This window comes from Chelonia mydas, chromosome 7, assembly GCF_015237465.2.
Source record: "Chelonia mydas isolate rCheMyd1 chromosome 7, rCheMyd1.pri.v2, whole genome shotgun sequence".
Lineage (NCBI taxonomy): Eukaryota > Metazoa > Chordata > Testudines > Cheloniidae > Chelonia > Chelonia mydas.
The window spans coordinates 92729936-92752404 of record NC_057853.1 but is presented as its reverse complement, the minus strand read 5'-3'; the positions used below and the strand labels follow the sequence as shown (position 1 = coordinate 92752404).

The window sequence follows — 22469 nt, the reverse complement described above, 5'->3', positions numbered from 1 at the left end:
AGACACCTTGGTTAAGCTTCTTTTATTCAAAGTTGAAAGAGGGCAAATTCATAACCTTACTAGAGAAAAATTAACCTCCCCCATAAATTTTTTTTAAAATATTGAACAATTTTCTTTATAAGATGCTGGGTTTTAAAGTAGGAAGGATAAAATGGAGTTATTAGAGCTGCAGATGCACATAAAGCCATAAATCAATGAGAGGATGTGGCAGGGAAGATTTTAAAAAGTATCAGTTAAATGTCTGCATCCCCAACCTAACTTAAAGAAAAAAAAGAAAAGACTCAGCATCTAGGGAAACATGTCAAAGAATAGATACACTGGATGTAGGCAATTAAGTGGTAAACATGCTCATGGCACAGTTACATTAAATAAAAAAATAAATAAAAATCAAACTTAAGAAGAGGGTTATAAACCTTCATGCTTTAGGGCAGAACCAGACAACTATATCATGAGAATTGGAAAAAATTTTCCTTGTGGGCAGGTTATTCCATAGTCTTCTACTATGTGGTTTGTTGCAACTTACTCTAAATCTTCTGGTACAATTGTCAGAGTCGAGATACTGGACTAGATGGACCATTTGGTTTGATCGAGGATGGCAATAGGTGTCCACACACAGGTAGAAAAAGAAAAAAAAGTCCTTTAGCCTAGTGCAAAGATTAGAGGAAACATTATTTTGTTTCTCTTTGAACAAGCTACTGAACTAGCCTCTGTTTTTTCGTTTTTTCCTCAGTGTCCCTTCTTCATCAATATTTACAGGAAGGGCACTGGTAGGGTGTGTCAAGGGAATGAAACATTAAGAAGGGGATAGTATGCTGCAACTAGTCTTTCTACAGCAAGTGTTGTGAAGAATGACAACTGAATACTATTTTTAGAGCTGATATTCCAGCGTAAAACAAATTTAGGAACATTCATTTCACTTGAATGGGGAATTGTGAAATTTAGTGCAACATAAATGAAGTTTAGCTGCAGATTGAGAGAACACAAATATATGATCCTTTCTCATTTCCTCTCATCTTCCTTCAGTCATGCCATAAGACTCACATTTCTTTGCCAAAGCATTCTCCAAAGAATTAGAACAGAAAGTGGGCTTCAAGGTAAAAGCCAGCAATTAACTGAAGAGTAGGATGGAAAATTGACTGTCCCTTCTGCGACAGATGCCACTATACTCACAAAACCTATGAGATTAATTAACAATATAGCCTGGATAAACTAAACAACTTAAATAATTGTAGCCGTTGTACATCTGACCCCTATGGAATCACTATAAGGACTAGAAAAGTAATATTGTTGCTTTTTATATATTTGTATATGGATGGAATGAGAATAGCAGTTAAAATGTACAATTTACAATAATTAGATAGAATTGTACTAGTTGCCATACCAACTACAGAGATTTATTCTCCAATGTTATTCTTGACTACGTTTCAAATACGGGAAGCTAAGATACCACAACATGGCCTTTAAAAATGTATTCAAATCACACTTGTTTTTAAAGGAGATCAGTCATTTATTTTTGGCTTCTAAATAGATTTCTAATAAGAAACAAAGTTTTCATCCATAGAAAAATATATCTTTGTATAGAAGAACTTCCAATTATAAAACATTAAAACTTTAAAATATTTTTATTGACTGAAATAACACAACATAACAGGAAGGAGAATAAAGATCTAATAAGAGAAAAAGTTTATAGTTTGCTAGTTTACATGGGTCCTATTGTATATGGAGGCAAAGGAGAACACTGTCTTATCTTAGTCTCCACTAACCCAGTAAGCCTTTTAAAAACAGGTATGTCTCTCTATTACCATTGCAAACATAGAATTAAATGCACAAGGCAATATTAATGTGATATAGCACTGAAAATTTAGATGAAAGGGAGGACATTCAAAGTTATTAAAGTATGCTTGGAAAACATCTTGCCTCTGAGTATCTGATGTATATGTAGTCAGAGTCTCAAACAATCACAGACTAACATAGGTATATGGGAAACTGCTCAGCAAATATTTATCTTACAAAGATGTGCTAAGTAGCAATAGGGAAATAGAAATAGCATGTACACTATTTTCTAAGTTTTCACAAACAGTAAAACCCATCTTAACTATGATTTGAGTGTGTTGTCTCTGCGTATTTTCTACTTGAGGAACATACCTCTTGGTGCCTGTGAGCTTTTCTTCTGTATAGCTCAGGCACTTCTTCCAAGGCCCACATATTTAACAGAGCTTATCGTTGCTCTGAGCAATTTTGCTTGGGGAGGATCACTAAAACAGGATAAGAGGCAACATGAGGAAGACCAAAACGGTATATTCAAGCCCAGCATCTCTTGTACCCAGCACTTTATGGTAATTAAATGTGTAATTGTAGATCTTTTGTAAGGTCTCTAATGTGCTGCAGTACCAAACTTTGTCTTGCAAGTCCCCAGTAACTAGGGTACAATTGGTGCACTGAGGCATGCACTGTAGGTGCTTTATCTGCTAAGGCTGTATGCCTCTAGCACCTAAGGGTCTCAATGTCATTCAACTTGCTTTCATATGCCACACTTTTCCTAGGGGCCAGACATCCTTCTTCTGTGACCCACTTTTCTAACTCTCCTCTGAATTGCCACAGAATCTCCTGCTGATGACTTTGCATTTTCCTGAGCACAACAGAGGGAAAAACCAACAACACTGTAGCAGATTCAGCACACCACTCTGCTGAGCCATCACTGTTTAGCTGCCTCATCACAGTTGTTTACTATTGCCTCTTCTGATGTTTTTGAGGTGATATCTTCATGAATTGAGGCTGGAAGCCTGAGGATGACACCAGAAGAGGATGCCTCTCTCTGACCTTGTTGGAAGAGTCAGAAAGACCTAACTGTGGAATTGATGTCCTTCCATTTTCTCCAGCATCTTGCCCATCTTGAGGCTGAAAAGACTCTTCCCTCTTGAACAGGAGGTCTCACATAAGACTAAGCTTTAGATGAAAGGCCTAATTCAAAAAGAGGCAAAAGTATAATTTGAAAGAAATAGCTGATGCCATGAATAGTCTGAAGCAACTTCAACTGCCCAGAGGATGTGGGTGGATACTACATGCTCCTTAGTCACCAGCTCCTTTATCTGCTCCTCAAGAAGGTGGCCCATTAGATTAAATTGGTATCTTGCCCATGACAGAATTTGACTACGGAGGTACCTAAAGTACCCTTTCCTCATCCAAAAGCCAATCTTTCTGGCATCCTGGTCTGATAGGATAGCCCAAACTTGTCTTAGAACCTCTCCTCCTTTCATCAGCTCTGACACCATTAATGAGCTAGCTAGAAGAAGGGCAGGTTAGGATATATTGCCCCCTCTATCCTGGCACCTGATGAAGGCAATCTGCCCTCTTACATCTGGCTCTGAACAAGGCTAATATCAACCAAATGTCCTTAGCCATGTCCAGTAAATCATCATTAATAGGGAGAGAGTTTCCTTTTCCTTTGGGACTTTCAGATGTCAAACTCCCAGTTTATCTTTTCCTGGGCAAATGAACTTTCCAAATCCAGGTCCCTTGGACATATGTTGTAATAGCCCCTGAAATTTCCTGAAAGTGGTTGTGAAAGAGAAACAGTGACTATATTGTCACAGTTCAGAGAAACTGCAACTGCAAATTTCCCCTCAGTGGTTCAGTAAGGTTACTCTCTTGGCTTTCAGCTCCCCAACTGTTTCTCCTCTCAGACTGAGACGCAAGTCTCTCTCCCTTCTGACTGTGGTATTCCCAGACTGTACAGTTCCCCTGCCTTCATTGTGTCCTTTCCAGCACAGACAGGACACCTGCTTACTTTCTCTTCAGAGGCAGGCAACAGTCCAATTGCTACAAACATAAGGTACCACGTAGCAGTTCCTAAGCAAGCCAACTTTATTCTTATGGTAAAAAGCATTACTGAGAAAACATTAAAAAACAATAAAAGAACCTACATGTATGCTTATAAGCTCAGCAGAATTCCTCCCAACTTTCATACTGGCTCTGGGAAATGCAGTGTTTTAATACACCACCCTAAGGGCATCCTTGTGGTTACAAGTCCATCAGAGCTTCAGCTCAGGACAAGTACATTGTCTTATGAGGCCTCAGCAGGCCAAATCCTTCCAATCCTCCCCTAAGCACTGGGGTCCTCTGTGGACCAGGGATCCTGTCCATTTGCTGGATCAGGAAGGCAGCCTTCAGTCAGTATAAACTAAAGCTATTTATCCAAAAGTCTTCTTTGTCTCTGGAGAATCCAGTTTGAACTAGTATATGCATACCTCCCCCCAGGGGGACTTCAAAGGCTGCGTGACAAAGTTCCTCCTCTGCCTTGGTGGGTCCTGTGCTTATTGGCAGATTTGCTCACCTCAGAGATTCAAGGCAGCCCTCAATTTGGCCACTTTTGCTAGTGGCTCAAACCTGCCGTTCACTCAGCTAACCTCATCACTGGCCAGCATGGGGAAACTGAAGGAGAACAATCCCTGCAGGGACCTTCCCCTCTGGTGGGACTCACAGTAAAGGACAACTCCTCCTGTATCCAAAAGGGAGTTGGCAGGATGTGGGGGAAACCCGGACCTGCCCTCTACTCCAGGTTCAAGCCTACAGCGTTTCTTGTAACAGCTGTGCAACAGCTACTTCCCCATGGCCTCCTCCCAACAACTTCTTTACCCTCACCACAGGACCTTCCTCCTGATGCTAGATAGCGTTTGTACTCCTTAGTCCTCCAGCAGCACACCCTCTCACTCTCAGCTCCTTGCACCCTCTTGCTCCCAGCTCCTCGCATGTGCCTCACTAACTGAAGTGAGGTCCTTTTTAAACCAGGTGCCCTGATTAGCCTGCCTGTCCTAATTTATTCTAGTAGCTTCTTAATTGGTTCCAGGTGTCCTAATTAGCCTGCCTGCCATAATTGGTTCCAGCAATTTCCTGATTGTTCAGGAACAGTCCATTATCTTACTCAGGGAAAAGAGACCTGCTTAATCTAGGGCTAATGTATCTACCTTCTATCACTCTCCTGTAGCCATCTGGCCTGACCCTATCACAGCTGGTAATGGAGGACGTTCATTAGGATCACGCCTCTATACTGAAGAACACACACACAGTGCCACAACAGCACATACATAATTGCATTTTAATACAATGTACCTTGAAAGGTATTAACTCTAATTCAATAAGGTTTATCTTAATGCTATAATATTTGTTGTGGATATTATAGGATATTTGCAAGTCTGTCACACATATATGCTTAGAAGTTTTGAGGCTGAAGAAATCCCCTTTTGCTCACCATAAAAAAGGTTGTTCCAAGTCCTTTCCCCTTCTTCCTCCTCTGAATATGACAGGTGGTTAGGAATATTGGCCAAAAGAGGGGACAAGGCCACAGATGTTGAAACTGGTCAGGTGGCACAAGAAGTGACTGGGAAATGACACCTTAACTGACTTGGGAGATGCAGAAAGTGAGGATCCCCAGATCCTGATGGTTGCAAAGGAAAATTATCAGTGTGGCCAGCTAGTCACTGGGCTAGAGGGAGGGCAAGGGAAGGGGCCTGAAATGAGGCACTCCAAGAGGGTGGAGAAGCTGAGAGAACCCCTTGGAGCCTAAGAGAGTAAGAGCCCAGGATATTGACACACTCCTGATCCAACAGCTGCGCCTGAGGGCCTATAAGCCCACACCAGGCAGATTAGGAAAACTCACAGAACAGAGTATAGGAGACTCCATCTGAGTCCAGCCTCATCAGAATTGGTTATTGAGTTTCCCCCCAGAAAAGTGCACTAAAAAGAACCAAGTTGCAGAGTATCCACAAAAAGAACAGGAGTACTTGTGGCACCTTAGAGTTAGTCTCTAAGGTGCCACAAGTACTCCTATTTTTTTTAAAAAGAACCAGTCTATGCTCTGGAGATAGTGCCGAAAGACTAACATTGACTATCACTGGAGAAGAACCAGGAATCCTAGTGACCAGGAAAATGGGCAAAGCTGAATGAGTTCCTTGTATTGCCAGTGCCATTGCAAATAACTCAACTGCATACTCTCTAGACACTTGAAGTTTTTTCTTCTTTTTCCAGGTTGGTGCTGAGAACTCCAGCACTGAAGATCCCTTTGCACTTTTTCTGTCCTGTCCTTTACCAATTTTGTTGGAACCAAGCACAAAGGAGACAAACTCAAAGTATCCCAGCACAAAGTGGACAAACACCTGATCGTATGTCAGAGCCAAGAAAGGCATGGTGCCTTCACTGCCTTTTAGTACAGGCCTGTGATTGATGGCCTTACAAGTGCAGTGATCCAAGAATGGACTTTCCTCACATAGAACAAATGGCAGAGCACAAGGGGCTGAGATATCTCCCAGGAGGGAATGATGTATTGCACACCACTTAATTCTGCCCTTCATATCTGAATCCTTAAAGTCAATTAGACCTTCTGGTTGTACTCCAGAACCCTACTTCAAAGTAAAAACCTAGGACCAAGATCTTGGGCCTAACTTTATGGTCCTATTTTTGAAAATCTTGGCCTAGGTATGTAATGGCATAACTAAAGTACACCCAAAGGAATTTGGAATCACCTCCCACCACCAACCCACACCCCTCCCTTGGGGGTAAAAAATCAAAAACAAAAAACATTTTAGGCAGAGAGAAAATCCCTACATTTCCATTTGGCCCTTGAAAAGGAAGGAACAGAAGCAGCTGGGGGCAACACTTCTCTTTTGTTATCTCTACCTCAAAAGTCATTGGCAAATGACAGGGCTCCTGTGGCCCCAGTAGACACCACTTTCCCAGAAGATTTCTGAAGCTCTGCAGTGCTGGGAGCAAGGTATCACATAAGTGTGAATATGAAAAGGCCATCTCAAAAAAGACTGAATATTTGGTGAAAAGTTTGTTCATTGCCCACTGGCAGGCTGACATTCTCTGAAATAGTCATATTGGCTCTGCAACAGGCCTGAAGCTTCCAAGATTTGTATAGTTTGGAAGGCAGAGTGAAACTTTTTACTAGAATGAGCTAATGCTTGCCTCTATTTTCCAAAAACAGTGCTTTTGCTATGTCTTTTCACCTCTCCCATCTGTTTGAAAACTTGTACAATACTAGAACTAGTACGATTAATAAAGCCAATTGATATGTAAGTGCATACTAGCAAGAGTAATTTCGGCAAATTAGCCTATTTTACCAAGGGTGAGCAATTCATTAACTAAAGATAATCTTCTCAAATTAAAGATACCCTAATTTGGGAGAGATCCATCTCAATTGAAACAAACTTGGAATGTTTGGATTTTAGAGTGGTAGCTCTACCTAGTGAGCTAAACGAGATATGTCCACTTACTGAGAATAGTCATAAACCACCCGCCAGTCTCTCTGAAGCTTTCAGTTACTTACTATGAGAGTATTACTTTCCATTAAATTAATTGTAGTAGCTTGTTTGAATAAGACAGAACATACTCCAGCATCTACAGAAGAGGAAGAACTGCCTGAAGTTGAATCCTAGGAAGACAGATTATGTTTGTGGGCAGAGGAAAACACTTTGAAGAACCATCTGCCTGGTCCCCCTTTGACTAAAGTCACATGCCCCCACAGATCCAGATAGTTTGCAGTTTGAAAGTTCTTCTGGATTTCCTACCAATGCTGGCCCTGGATAGCAGCATCTGTGGAAAAACTCCACCTACTAGATCTGACTGGCTAGGAGAGCATGTTCTATCCTTGCTGATGACTTGGCAACTACCCTTTGCACAGAAAACAAAACGTTATCCATGACAGCTGATTGAGATTTGCCTGTTCTGAAACTTTTTTTTTGTATTCCACATAAAGATATATTTATTAGCTTTTCACACATACTGTAGCTGTTTTAATTAGAAACCAACTCACCCGTCTCACCATGGATACCTGAATCTTAGATCAACAACAGTGGAAAAATTTAGTTCCTGCTGCCCTCAAATATTTAGTGTGCGCGTGTGTGTATATAATACAATCATAGGACTGGAAGGGACCTCGAAAAGTCATCTAGTTCAGTGCCCTGCACTCATGGCAGGACTGAGTATCGTCTACACTATCCCTGACAGGTGTTTGTCTAACCTGCTCTTAAAGATCTCCAATGACAAAGATTTATTCCAGTGCCTAACTGCCCTAAAAGTTAGGAAATTTTTCTTAATGTCCAAGGTAAACCACGCTTTCTGCAATTTAAACCCGTTGCTTCTTGTCCTATCTTCAGAGATTAGAAGAATTTTTTCCCTTCCTCCTTGTAACAACCTCTTATGTACTTGAAAACTGTTCTGTTCCATCCCCTCCCCCCCACACCCCATCTTCTTTCCTCCAGACTAAACAAACCCATTTTTCAATCTTCCCTCATAGGTCATGTTTTCTAGACCTTTAATCATTTTTGTTGCTCTTCTCTAGACTTTCTCCAATTTGTCCATGTCTTTCCTGAAATGTGATGCCCAGAACTGGAAACGGGGCTCCAGCTGAGGCTAATCAGCATGGAGTAGAGTGGAAGAATTACTTCTCATGTCTTGCTTACAACACTCATTCTAATACATCCCAGAATGATGTTTGCTTTTTTTGCAACAAATGTTACTCTGTTGACTCATGTTTATCTTGTAATCCACTATGACCTCAAGATCCCTTTTCATTATCTCTGCATGTAAAAGTACAATTGCATGAATTAGTAAACAAAAAAGTTTCCCAGACCACTCACTCATGTGGCATCAGCTGAGCAGTAGAAGTAGTTTCATCTGTACCCCTGCAGTTGAAAGGGCAGATCTGCTCCTGAAGAAGTAATCATCATCAGAAGTAATCATCAATATTTCCCTGAATCCACCAAGCAAATAAGTTACACTACTTCCAATCCATCCATTTGGATTTTAATTCATGCTAAATCAATCTACAGATCCATCTGTCTTTTTGTAATCTTTGCTGACTTGTTAAATTTGAGAATAGCTGCACATCCTTGTTTCAAAATTGCTAAGGATTTTTACTTTGAGGATGGAAAGTAGTAACAGTCTTTGAGTGAGCAAATATTGAGTTAATTGCAATTATCACCCAACTTTAGCACCAACAACAATTGTCATTATACATGCAGAGATAATGAAAGTATTGGGTAGTAACAACTGCTCAAGCCAGGATATTGTACTTGATAGACAAGTAGTCTGTTCCTATATGTCACATCCTGATTGAGTACCATACACATGACAATTTGTATACTTGTCTGATGCAAGAACTGAATCTACTGTGTATAAATCACACCAGCAAGAAATATTTTTCCTTTTGATACATCTCTAATCTTTTTTTCCCTCCGAGTTCTCTTTACCCCTTTCAAAACTCAAAGTTCCATTCCTTCAGTTTTCTGACACTACACACGCAGTCTTGTGTCACAGCCATCATACTTTGGAGCTTGTCAGCACCATCACTCAACTGCCTGGGTAGGTGAGAGACATAAAACCCCATCTCTCTATTGCTGAGCGTGGTGCTTTCACAACAATGCCAGTCTGGAGATCACAATACCAGCTGTCAAACTTGGATCTCACACTGGATCACACAAGTATTGCTACAGTTGCTAGGATACGTGTGTGTGTGTGTGTGTGTGTGTGTGTGTGTGTGTGTGTGTGTGTGTGTGTGTAAGATATTCTTTAAATTCTGTTTTAATATCCATGATAAAGGGGATATTTTAGATCACTATCTTCTAACTTAATGATTCATGCAAAATGGTCTACTATAAAAAAATTACACAAAATTAAAAATTGAACTGGACTCTTGTTAATTGCTTGTTTTCTGAAATAGAAGACTGAAGCTGAAAACCTTACTGAGCAATTTTTTAAGACTGAAAACAAAAACAAGCCTCTATAAAACTAAAGCTGAGATAACATTGGAATTCATCATCTTGCACATATGGCATACTACATTCACACACATTTAGCCTTGGCCATCTGAGATTATAGAGTCATGTTTTTTAGATGGGCTAATAGCAGCTTTAAATATTCACCACTCTGTTTACTAGCAGAAAATGTATAGCAATTATTGAAAAGTTGATTTTTGTTTAAACACCAAGCAAGCATGGACATATGAATATTCCTAACCTGTAAAATGATTCCTCCACATTATATCAGCGAAACTCATTGGTGGGCCACTGGGAGGGTAGTGTTTACCTTTCAGAGGCTCATGATCAGTCCTTATCATATCCATTAAGGAATTTTCCAAAGAGTGCAAGTTAAAAGTGTCATAGGGCCTATTCCGGTCCTAAAAGAAAAGACAGAAAGAAAAACACTGTTACAATATAGTCATTTCATAACACAAGCACACTTTGTACATTGTATTACTTCAGCATTACCAGTTATATGTTTTTCCTCCATGACACTTTTTAACATTTATAATAAATCAAGATAAATTATAATTGTGATATTTATAAATATAGTGTTAAAAGGGATAATACATGGGACTGCTCAAAATAATACACGCTAAGAGTTTTAACATATACTTCTCCCTAAACAGGTGTGTATAACTCTTACCGCAGTAACATTCTCTACATTTAATTAGGATTTGGAAATAACCCCTCCTCCCACACATTTTTTGGAAGAAGATAAAGAGTGACATGCAGAGTTTTAATATTGTATTTCTTTGTTTCCAGCTTCTGCCTTCATTTTCTGACATAGGGCTTCTCTGAACAGACGTGGTGCAGAAGCAATCAGTGCTCAGGCAGTCACAGCTTCCCAACAGAGCATTGTTGCTTTCCTCTATGGAAGTCTAACAGGGCAGAGGCAAACTCTCAGATTATAAAAGGTACACAACAGGGTGCAAGGCAATGCAAAAGAGCTAAGGGGGGCAGTACTTCCAGCCTCAAGTGTTCAAAAATATTGAGTCAGGCACCAAAAAAACCTCAAGAGATTTCTTTTAAATATCATGATTAAGCCATATTAATTTGAGATTCTTTTTTATTTAACCTTCTGCTTTTTGAATTTTAAGGATTAATTTGACCTCCGATTAAAATGACAAATTTCCTATTATTCGGAGAAGAAACTCTGGTTCTAGTTTTACTCACAAAACCCTAGCTACAGTTCAAGGATTTGTTGAGGGCTGAAATGGGTATAACCAGAGAGACAAGGTGGGTGAGGCAATATCTTTTATTGCACCAACCTCTGTTGATGAGAAAGACAAGCTTTGTAGCCACACAGACCTCTTCTTCAGGTCTGGAAAAGGTACTCCGAGCATCACTGCTAAAAGATATTACCTCACCCACCTTATCTAATATCCTGGGACCGACATGGCTACAACTACATTTCATACAACAATGGGTATAACCACACATTTTAAATTGAGAACGTAACGAGGCAACAGAAATGCATGTCTTAACTTCACCAGCAGGACATCAGGTTACATGCTTAGAGATGAAACTACTGCATCAACTACCTAATCTACTATCCTGCCACTGCAATATAGTATTCGTAAGGAATGGATACTCAGTGTGGGCAAGTTGGTAGAAAAGGTTAGGTGGAATTCCCCCCCCGCACACACACACAATTAGAAAGAATCTATAAATTTAACCTAGAAATCTACAAATTTAACCTAGGAGATTTTACATGGACGATTCCAGTTTCTTTAAATAAACACAAGTTCTAACTTTTTTTTTTTTAGCACATCAGGCTAATAAACTAAATATATACATATAGCTGGTCTTAAAAAAAAAAGACTACAGGGGAACAGGATTAAAAATCTTTACACAGTTAAAGAGCACCAATATAAGGGAAATGGAAGAATTGTTTGAGAAGGAATAATATGTAACAGGATGAAACCGAGCAAAGGAACTTTTAAGGCTGGACACCAAGAAAAAGTTTTAACAAGGTCAATTAAACGATGGAATAATCTTCTTAAGGAAGTGATGGAATCCCTGCTGCCAATGTTGTTTAAACTTAAGACAAAGCACTTGAAAATGTTATGCAGGGCACCATCCTGCTGATGAGGACATGGAGTGGGTAATCTAGGACTTTTCCATCTCTAAATTTTAGGATTTTATGAGTGATCAAACTTCATTTAATTAATGCATCAGATACTTCATTCTAGTCATGAATTGGGAAATGTACTACAAACCCGAACCTTTACATTCTCAGTCAATTCATTCACACTGTTACTGACAAATAGGGAGAAAGGATCACGTAGAAGAAGGCAGCAGAAAGCATTCGATTATTTCCTACTGTGCCGTGTTACATTCACTTCCTCCTCCAGTAAATAAAAGCGGTTCAACATTCCTCTGTGCCAACTGAATAATATCTGCCTTAGACCTAAGAGTCAAAGTTCTATTCCATGCTATGACATCACAAGATCACTTATGCAGGCCAGGAGGTTAAGTACAGAATGTTTGGGAAACAACAATATCCATAAAGCATATTTAATGTGAGTTTTTTCCCTTCCATATGTGGATCTGGCATGACCAACAGAGGGTCCAGACCTTTCACATGAAGCTACACTTCTGGAGCTTTCTGATCAGCTTGCCCTGAACCTTCAGCATCATAGTACATGCATGAGGATGGCCATATTGGTCCAGAAGTGGGTTGCTATAACCATCTAGAAGCTGGTGACCTCAGACTGCTACAAGTCCTTTGCTAACTAGTTTGGTGCTGGAAAATCAACTGTGGGTAAAGTGATGGCAAAGGTTTCTGAGGCAATCAGGCATGTGATTTACCCAAAGGTAATGGGCATAAATATCCCTGAACTAATTGCTGGTTTTGAAAGAATGAGTTTATAAATTGCATTGGGCCCCTGATAGGACTCATGTCCCCATAGTTTGCCCTCTTCAAGGAATACATGAGTGCATAAATCACAATGAGTACTACTCCATCATGCAGGCCCTGGTAGACCACAAAGGCCGATTTACGGATGCCAACGTGGGCTGCCTGCAAAAGTTCACGATGCCACTGTTTTCCAGCAACCAGGAGTCTACATTCATGGACAGGGTGAGACACTATTTCCACCAAATGACATTGTCATAAATGGAGTTAGAGCCCCCACTATTATCCTGGGGACTCTATGTACACCCTTTTGTCTTGTCTCATGAATCCATATCCTGGCCTCAGAGGGCCTATCAAAAGAAGGTTCAATTACATTCTCAGCAGGTCCAGAATGGTGGTTGAATGTGTGTTTGTCAGACTGAAATCCCGCTGGTGCTGTTTACAGACACGTTAGATGCCTGGGTCATCAATGAAGTCCTCATTATTGTGGCTTGCTATGCTCTTCATCATCTTTGTGAAACCAAATGTGAGCCATTTGCTGAACTGGTATACCTAGGACAGCTGGAGCATGATGCACCTGAGCACAGAAATCTGGGATACTCTGTGTTCCCACATTATGGATTTGCATAGGCCAATGGAAGAGGGAGAATAGTAAGTTTATGAATGTTTTTGTACAGCAATATTTACAGTACATGAGGTACTATCACATCATGCAATGAAAAGGCGATACTGTCACTGTATACAGTGAATAGGGAGCTGATTGTTATGAATTTTTCATAAGGAGGAGATGACTTTATGGAAGCAGGCTGCACATTTACATTATGGATTACTGTACACAGACATAGAAAGATTGTGTTAAGATACAACCTCCCTGTTGTGCCTTATCATGTGTTTATCTTTATTATTCAAAACACACATTCTATGATGTGACCTAGCGACGGCAATACATTTTCTTAATTAAATAAAAGCCTTTATTTGTGAACATGGATGTATTACAAACAACCCAAAATTTTACATTACAACTGCCATTAGAACACCAAAACATTAATAAACCAACACCAAACCCAGTAATAAAACACAATGCATAAAACCAAACACTGAACAGTGCAAACAGTAAAACCAGTGCTATCAAAACAATCCCCTAAATCTTGCGCGTCCTATGGAATGTTCTTCCTTCCCTTCCTTTAGAATGCACTCGGTGCCACTGCACGGGTGTGGAGGCCTGCAGGTGGGCCAGAGTCAGCACGGAGGTTGAAGTATGCAAGGGAAAGGGGGCTTGGATGGGGGTGCAGGACAGCAAGTGGGTAGATTTGCCATGTCCAGCAGCTCTTATGTCTCAGTTGCATATGCCATCCAACCAGGGAACTGTCCAAAGTGTTCCTGGTCTGTAGTGTGTGGTACTGTGGAGGGGACTCAGGCTGAGGAGCAGGCGCCGCAGGAGTTTGCACTCCCGCAGCTATTAGCAAAAGCTGTCTCTCAAAACAGGTCTTTCTGCTACATTTGGTCTTCTTCCCTCAAGTGATGCTCCTGTTCCAGGAACTGTGATGCTTCCTCACTGCAATTCTGTCCTCAAGCTCTGCAGCCTGCTTGTGCCTTTCCACATGATGTGAATCCTTCTCTTTTTGGTACTGAACCTGCATGCTGGCCCTGTCCCGAATGTCAACCATAAGTTCATCAAGGTAACACTTCCTCTTCAACTGATCCATGAGGGTTCTGAGACTCAGTTCTGCCTAAGCGTGCCTGAGTTACTGAGGCAGAATGGCCAATTCAGGTTGAGGGACCTGCAAGAAGACATAAAACAGTATGTTATTGTTTTAGTAATGCAGATCGTTCAGTGCATGAGCATAAGAAAAAATCCCCGTGAAATGTCAGGGTGAAAAAAAAAAAAAAAAAAAGCACTTTGTAAAACTAAACTTCAATATATTGAGAGAGGAACGCTTCAGATTCTAAAAGTTCCATGGACAGAACCCACTTAATTGCAGTGAAAAGAGTGCACAGAGAATGGTAAGTTAAAAATCAAAATTGTTTTTTGTTTAGAAATTGCCAACCACCTTGGGCTTTTTTGGGTGTGCGTATGAGGGAGTGGACTGTAGCTTACTACATAAGGCCCTCTCTATTATTTCATGCACTCACATTTTGGAAGACAAAACAATTCTTGTGGTTCCAGAATGGTAAAGGGATATTTTATTTCAAGCTGTTCATTGCAAACTAGCCGTATATGCCACAGAAGTTTTCAAACTTATGCTGACTGAACAGCACATTTATGGGTGAACTGGCTTGGTCATGTACCAAGGTGACTCTCAGAAATATACCATTCCTCAAAATGTGTTTGCCTATCTGGAGTTCTTGCTACAGGAAAAGGTTTGCAGCTATCAGTACCTGGTATTAGGTCAAAAGTCATGGGGCAAATCAACAGATGTTATATTAGCACCCACATGGATTACTGCCTCCTCACAGCTTCTGATAGAGCCTACATGCAAACAAATGCTAATATGGACTTGCCAAGAACTCCACAACAGCCTTCCGCCCCCTCGGCACAGTTCTGAACTGCATACAACTCCCCAACTGTCTTTTGGACAAATGATTTTGTCACCCATGGACTACATTTAGCTTAATTGTATTGCATTTCACTCTCATTCTCCCTCCCAATACAGTTCACTGTTTACAGGAAGCTCGTTAAACCATTGGGCTGGTACAGAGCAGCATAGTAACAGGGAAAGCAATATAAGGTCCATATTTTAACACCCTGGCACATTATAGCATGAAGGTGTGAGTTTCTATTAAACCTTTGTTTTTAAATGCTTGTTTCACAGTTTGTACTTCCCGATCTCCATTTTGAATTCCAGAAGGTGTTGATAGTGGAGAGCAGGGAGAGGAGGGTGCTAAGCTTCTGGCATGCAATCCACCATCACAAATACATGCTGCTACCAGAGGCTGGTATTAACTTTTGCATTGGAAACCCCTCCCATTATTGAATTAATAAAAACATGAAGACAAACTTACCACACTCCAGGATGACTTCTGTCTCTTGCATTTCTGCTGCCAGTTTTGCAGCAGGGTGCTGCTCCAGGGGTGGCATCAAAAAGCTCCTCCAAGTAGACACCCAGGATGATCTGCAGCTGCTCTAGTGACTAAGCCTCCTTGGGAGTTGATTTCAGCAAATTACTTCAGTAGTTTCATCCTGTGCCTGCTGGCTCCCTTCCAGTCTTATACTGGATTCGTGGGTGAGAAAGTCACCATCCCGGCTGGCCAGGCTGTCATGAAGAGTTGGTGGCTCTGTGCTTTGCACAGTACCAAACACCCAGTCAAACTCCTCAGGATAGAGACAAGTTCCCAAAAGTGTGGTTCTCATCACTGGCTTTCCAATAGTTGGTCTTGAGCTACTTAATCCTCTCCCTGCAGTGGTCACTGGTCTGGTGAATCCTCAATGCTGCCAGTTACTTCTCTGTTTCCTACAAGTAGTCATTCCTGGAAGTTTTGCTCCCCTCACATCAGATTCACCAAAATGTAGCTGTGCTCCCATGACCAGGAGGCAGCACACTTGTCAAAGGACTTCTTCTGGCCAATTGCCATTGCAAATGCAGAAGACAGTTTAATGCATTTGCTTCTCAGCGGTCAGAATAAAATGGAAAAGTTAAACTACTGTACTTGAACAACTGGGAAAGGGATGTGCTTCTGTTTCCGCTGAATCAATTTGCTATGCTTGGGATAGAGAGGACAAAACACCAGCCAATGAGACTGCAGGATAGTGTTGGCAGACTGAGGGCCTGAGTCCAGAGGGGCCTGCCCAAGCTGCATTCATGCTGCAGAACAATGGAGTTTGGGTCTGAGCTCCCAAGGGACCCAGGCTCAAATCCTCCACCCTACATGGTCCTGGGCCTCAGGCCCAAGTCCGAGAGAATTGTGTGTAGGTGGAAGTGGGATTTGGGCTTGAGCCAGAGTCTGAGCTTACACTGCAGTGTAGACATACCCTTGGACCCCCATTAACAGTTATGGGTTATGAGGAAGTAGCAGAGAATTACCTTTCTAGAGCTGCCAGAAAAAAAACAGACCAATATCTTTGTCACAGTTACTTAAACTCTTACAATCAATCAATAAAAATTAAGGTAACGGTATCTCATTGCGATTCCTTCACACCATCTTCTTGCCAACCAACAGTGCAATTTCCTCATACCACCTGCTTGCAGGTCACATGCTATTGCAGTTCTCTTTCAGCAACAGGCTACATCACTGTCTAAGTCTCAGCTTTCAGTTCTACCTCTCAAACTGCCTGCTACCCAGGGTCTTCCCTCCAAAGGCTCACAAGCTGTTCCAGCTCAGCTCATACACAGCCTTTGTCTCTAGCCTGATTCCTTTTGATCTCAAGATATTACTTCATTTTCCTGCACTCTGGAGATGACAGAGCCGCTGGTGGCTCCATGTTGAACTGAGCAGTAGAGCCCTCTACTGGCTAGATCCTTTCCCTCTAGCTCAGCCAGGGAGAGGGGAAGGTACTTAACAATGAACCAGAAGTTCATTACAATAAATTTAGACACCGAACATATCATCTGAAGTACTCCATACAATATTTATGATGCTAGATTTTTGAGAGGCCTGCTTCAATGGTTGCTACCTTACAATGAGATTTTTTTTTAAAATAGAACTGCATCTGTGACTTTAGAACATTAGTATTTCCTAGAATGCTTGCCAAATGGACACTTAAGAGGCAATGTATTATCAAAATAGAATAAAACCACAATCTACAAAGTGTCTCAAAATTTCACAAATTAAGAATTCAGATATGAATCATAAAAAAGTTAAATTTTATCTAATTTGGTTTCAAAATATTTTCAGGGGAATATAAATCATTTATGAGATGTAAATCATTAAAGAACATTTTAACTTATGTGACAGGGTCAGGCCAGATGGCTACAGGAGAGTGTTCGAAGGCAGATATATTAGTCCCAGATTAAGCAGGTCCATTTTCCCTGGGTAAGGTAACAGGGGCAGTTCCAGAACAAGAAGGAACTTGCTGGAACAAATTCAGGCAGGCAGGCCGGCCAATTAGGACACCTGTGGCCAATTAAGAAGCTGCTAGAACCAATTAGGGCAGGCTGGCTAATCAGGGCACCTGAGTTTAAAAAGGACCTCACTTCAGTTTATGGCATGCATGTGAGGAGCTGAAATTGAGAAGGATTACTGCTGGAGGACTGAGAAGTACAAGCATTATCAGACACCATAAGGAAGATCCTGTGGTAAGGATAAAGAAGGTGTTGGGAGGAGGCCATGGGGAAGAAGCCCAAGGAGTTGTAGCTGTCGCGCAGCTGTTCCAGGAGGCACTCTAGACAGCTGCAGTCCACAGGGCCCTGGGCTGGAACCCAGAGTAGAGGGCGGACCCGGGTTCCCCCTAAACCTCTCAACTCCTGATCAGACACAGAAGGAGTTGACCTGGACTGTGGGTTCCACCAGAGGGGAAGGTCTCTGGGCTGTTCCCTGACCCACATGGTGGATCGGCAGAGACTGTGGGGATTGTTCTCCTTCCTTTTTCCCATGCTGGCCAGTGATGAGGTTAGCTGAATGAACGGCAGGTTTGAGCCACTAGCAAAAGTGGCCAAACTGAGGGCTGCCGTGAATCTCTGAGGCAAGCAAATCCGCCAATAAGCGCAGGACCCACCAAGGCAGAGGAGGAACTTTGTCACACTTTTAAGAAATAATTATGCAATCAGTGGAAGACTCCACCACCTCTCAAACTATATTTTCTTTTTAAATGTTCATTTAAGCAGATTTAGCTCAGGCAAGAACAAAAGTAGAATTCCCAATACAGACAATTCAAAGTGTACACACTGAAAGTTTTTACATTCAAAAGATCTTTCACTGTTGATTACCATATCCTTTCAGGAAAATAAATTTAACTTCCACTAATATGCAATAGAAAACTAAGAAATTGTAAATATTCAGCTGGACTCGCTCTTCAGTGAAAACAGGAATAAAAAGGAAGACTAGATAAAAAGATACGGTAATTTAGACATAAGAACTGCCCTACTGGGTCAGACCAATGGTCCATGTAGCTCAATATCCTCTCTTACTGTATCTCATTGATTATCATCATTCAACCAAGTTTCTGTGATGCCTATTATATTAATATCCTCACAATACCAGGCACTCCAATTCACCCATCTTAGTGTTTAGACTGCTAACGTTTGTATACAAGCACTTATAAAATTCTACACTTTTTAGCTGTCTGCCATTATGTGATGTAACTGAACGGGATTCTTTCATTTGACTGTTTCTTTTCAATTCCTACCTGTACTTTATTGACCTCAGTCCTCTCCTCCTTACTAAGATATAGAGAATCTCCATTAATAGATCCTTCCCTAAGGGATCTCTGTGCTCTTCTGTACCTGTTGGCTTCTCCCAAGCCCTTATTTAAAAACTCCTTGTAGATGTGTGGACTCACCCCTGCGGCGCCTTCAGCTGGTCGTGGTGGTGAATTAGCTTACCAGGCTCCAGAGCACCCTCTGCAGGCCGGTAATCTGCCTTACCGCTGGCCCTGCGTCCCTCCCGGATCCGGTGCCCCTTGTCTCCTGGGTGGCTGCCCCCTGGCAGTACACCCACTGTCTCTCAGGGTCCCCCTCCCCCCCATCCACTATCCCCACCTTGCCTCAGTGTAAGGCTACTACCAGTCACCAACTTGCCCCCGCTCACTGGGGCAGACTGCAGTGTAAGAACCACTCATCACTGGCAAGGAGGGGTTTGGACCTGCTGCCTCTGCCTACCCGTGGGTCATCCCCTGTAACCCCAGCATCTCTCTGGGCCCTATGCCAGGCCCTTCAGCGTGGGGCTTGCCAGCCTGGAGCCTCCCTGCTCCTCTGGCGCTTCCCCAGCCCTATTTCCCTTCCAGCACCTTCCTGCAGGCAGCCAGGCCCTGCTCCCTCTCAGACCAGAGAGGGCCTAACAGCTCTTGGCTCGCTGCCCACTTATAAAGGCCAGCTGAGCCCTAATTGGGACTTGGCCCCAGCTGAGCTTACTTCCCTACTCAGCCTGGGCTGCTTGCCCCAGCCACAGCCCTCTCCTGGGCTGTTCTAAGCCCCTCAGGGCAGGAGTGGGTTTCTGCCCTGCTACACTCGTCTACAACCTTTTTAATTTTATATGCCAGCAATGTGGTTCCATTTTGGTTTAGGTGATCAAAAACCCTTTTAACAGAAAGGGTAGTGAGACATACTTGTTTGCCTAGAAGAGTCCATCTGAGACATACATCATTTATTTTATTTATAGGCTTTCCATGGAGAAGTGCCTTTAGATGAATGTCTTCAAAGAGATCTTAAATGAGAGTTCAGAATAGTAGGAGTACAAGAGAGACAACAGCCTGCATTTTGGATGTAGTGGCATCCTCCTGTTTTTTATTTCTAGGTGAAAAATAAAGTGCACTTTAGTACTCTCAAGAGATTTGTTGGTAATGTGGTCAATAGCCTTTTCAAGGAACTACACATATGAACAGATACCTAAAAGGGGTGGGGAGAGTCATATATATTTAGCAACTTCATACCATGGTGCAGATTTGTTAGAAACCCTTCTAACTTCAAAAATTCTAATAATTCCCTTCCTTCAGAAATGGAAAGTGTTATGTATGTCAATAGAAAATTACATACACACAGCAGAGATACACATATGATAAATTTAATCTATCAGATATTTATGGGACTCTTATCACCACAGAATCTGAGTGACAATCATTAATGGATGTTTATCCTCACAACACCCTTGCATCATATTTGTATCAAATATACATGCTATAGTATATAAATACACATATACCCTATATACATATTACACACACTATAAGGCCAAGATTTTCCAAAATAGGAGTCGACAGTTAGGCTCCTCAGTAAGTGAGATTTTTTTCATACATGCTGAGCACCCAGCAGCTTCCATTGATTTCAGTGGGAGCTCTTGAATGCTCAGCACGTTGGACAGTCAGCCCATTTAAGAACTTAAGTTTAGGCTCCTATTTTCTGAAAATCTTGGTCTACCCACCTACCCATGTGGGAAGATAGTCCCTTATTCCTCAGCCTCTGAGTCAGCTCCCCAGGCTTTATTCCTGGACTTTTGTGTTCCCTCTCTTAGGTTTGCCTCTTTGCAGTCCTTCTAGAGTCCACCAGAAGTAAGCTGAATGAACACAGTAGAAACAATGGATCAAAATTCACTCTACAAAAGGTCCTCAATAGCAGCTAGGATGTTTGTAGGGAAGTAAACCTGGGACTGGGAACAAATCAAGTTATGGAATATGGAGAGGTAAGGTTCTGGCAGGGGGAAAACTAGCTAGAAATCTACAGATTCTTCTGGGGCCCGAAGAAGCCCACAGAGCCTAAACCTACACAGACATCCTAGGTTGTACATAGAAGAGAAACTCTGGCAAGGTAGGCATCTCCTTTGGGCAACAGGAGTCATCATGCCAAGAAAAGATGAAGTCCAGCAGTCTATCATAGGCTCTACTCGTGCATTGCTATCGATGGCAGCTGAATCCTCCCTATTCATTAATACATGTGGCAGCACATCGTAAGGCCAAAATACTTCAGTTTTGCAAGAAAGTCATTTTGTAACAATGCTCACAGAAGCCATGGATTCCATAGCTTCAAGTCCTTGCATTAGCCCACACACCTCGAGTACTTTTCTCACTACACAGTTACATTAGCTATGTATACACACGCAACATAGCCTCTTAGTTGTGCATTTTATAATCTCAGTGAAAAAACACATGTATTAAATATATACAGCATGGGATTTTTGAAGTGTCATAACTCAGTCAAATTCTAACCAAAATTTCACTGAGCCGCTAAAGGCACTTTTCAGTAAAGATTTTTAAGCCAAATTTCAACTTTCTATCTCGAGTCATTTTCACTGTAGAACTCTTTAAAAAATTGCAATTTTTATATATATATAAAAAAATTATGTAATACTAATTAGGCCCCCTTTTGAATGCATGATGATACATTCTTTAATTATATGATCACATACTATATTTTCCCACTGGCCCCTGTGTCAGTGTACAGGCTGGACTTAGCCTGGGAATTAATCATGCTTGTGTAGTGAAGGAGATTGCGGTCTTTAAGAACGCTGCCTCTCTTGTTGCAAGTGGGTAGCGAATGAAGCATGGAATCTCAGGAAGAGAAAGGACAGTCTTATGGTTAAGATAATTGCATGCTGTCCTGGAGAAATGGATTCTACCCCACCTCTGACACAGAATTCCTAAGTGATGCGAGCAAAGTCACTTAAACCAAAACTTTTCAATGGTGGTCAGTAATTGTGAAATAATGAACACAGCCCACTTGAGATCCTGGGCTCTGATTTTCAGAAGCGCTGAGCACTCACAGCTGCAAACTGAAGTCAATAGGAGCTGTGCTTGAACATATCAAGTGGTACAGAATGCTAAGTACTCTTAAAAAAAATCATGCCCCAGGTATCTCATATTGGGTACCCAAAACCAGTGCACAGTTTTGCCTTTTATCTCTTTGCTTCATCCCCACTTCACAGATATAAAACGGGCAGAATAGCCCCTTCACCTTAATGAAGATAAATTTGTTAATATTAATAAAGCACTCAGATACTATAATGATGAGTGCCATAAAAAGCCTGAGTAAATTAATAATTCTGTCTTCAGAACCTTAATTCTGGCATTTCCTAACTTTTGCATATCTGATTTTTCATGCTTAATAACGTTCTTTTATCATAAGACTTTTGTGTGCATTTGCATGTAATTTGCTAGGTTTCTAAATAAGCAAACTGAAAAACCGAAATTCCATTATGTGGCATCATATCGACACAAACATAAATCA

The 22469-nt window shown here is 41.4% G+C and overlaps 1 protein-coding gene and 1 long non-coding RNA gene across 20 annotated transcripts in view; both read right to left on the bottom strand.

Annotated features, from left to right (window-relative positions):
• CPEB3 (cytoplasmic polyadenylation element binding protein 3) overlaps window positions 1-22469 on the bottom strand; it is a 181886-nt gene that overhangs the window by 122023 nt on the left and 37394 nt on the right. For 9 of the 19 annotated variants that reach the window (XM_037904945.1, XM_037904942.2, XM_037904946.2 and 6 more), the window contains exon 3: window positions 10015-10174. In XM_037904945.1, the coding sequence (XP_037760873.1) occupies window positions 10015-10174 (160 nt within the window). Of the gene's footprint in view, window positions 1-10014; window positions 10175-20674; window positions 21319-22469 lie in introns of those variants that run through there. The other 10 variants (XM_043552386.1, XM_037904947.2, XM_037904948.2 and 7 more) reach the window with 2 other exon arrangements.
• On the bottom strand, window positions 13606-18172 carry LOC114018816. Its single transcript, XR_003564036.3, has 2 exons — window positions 15661-18172; window positions 13606-14438 (listed from the first exon to the last, which is right to left on the bottom strand). It is a non-coding gene; the product is annotated as an uncharacterized LOC114018816 (long non-coding RNA).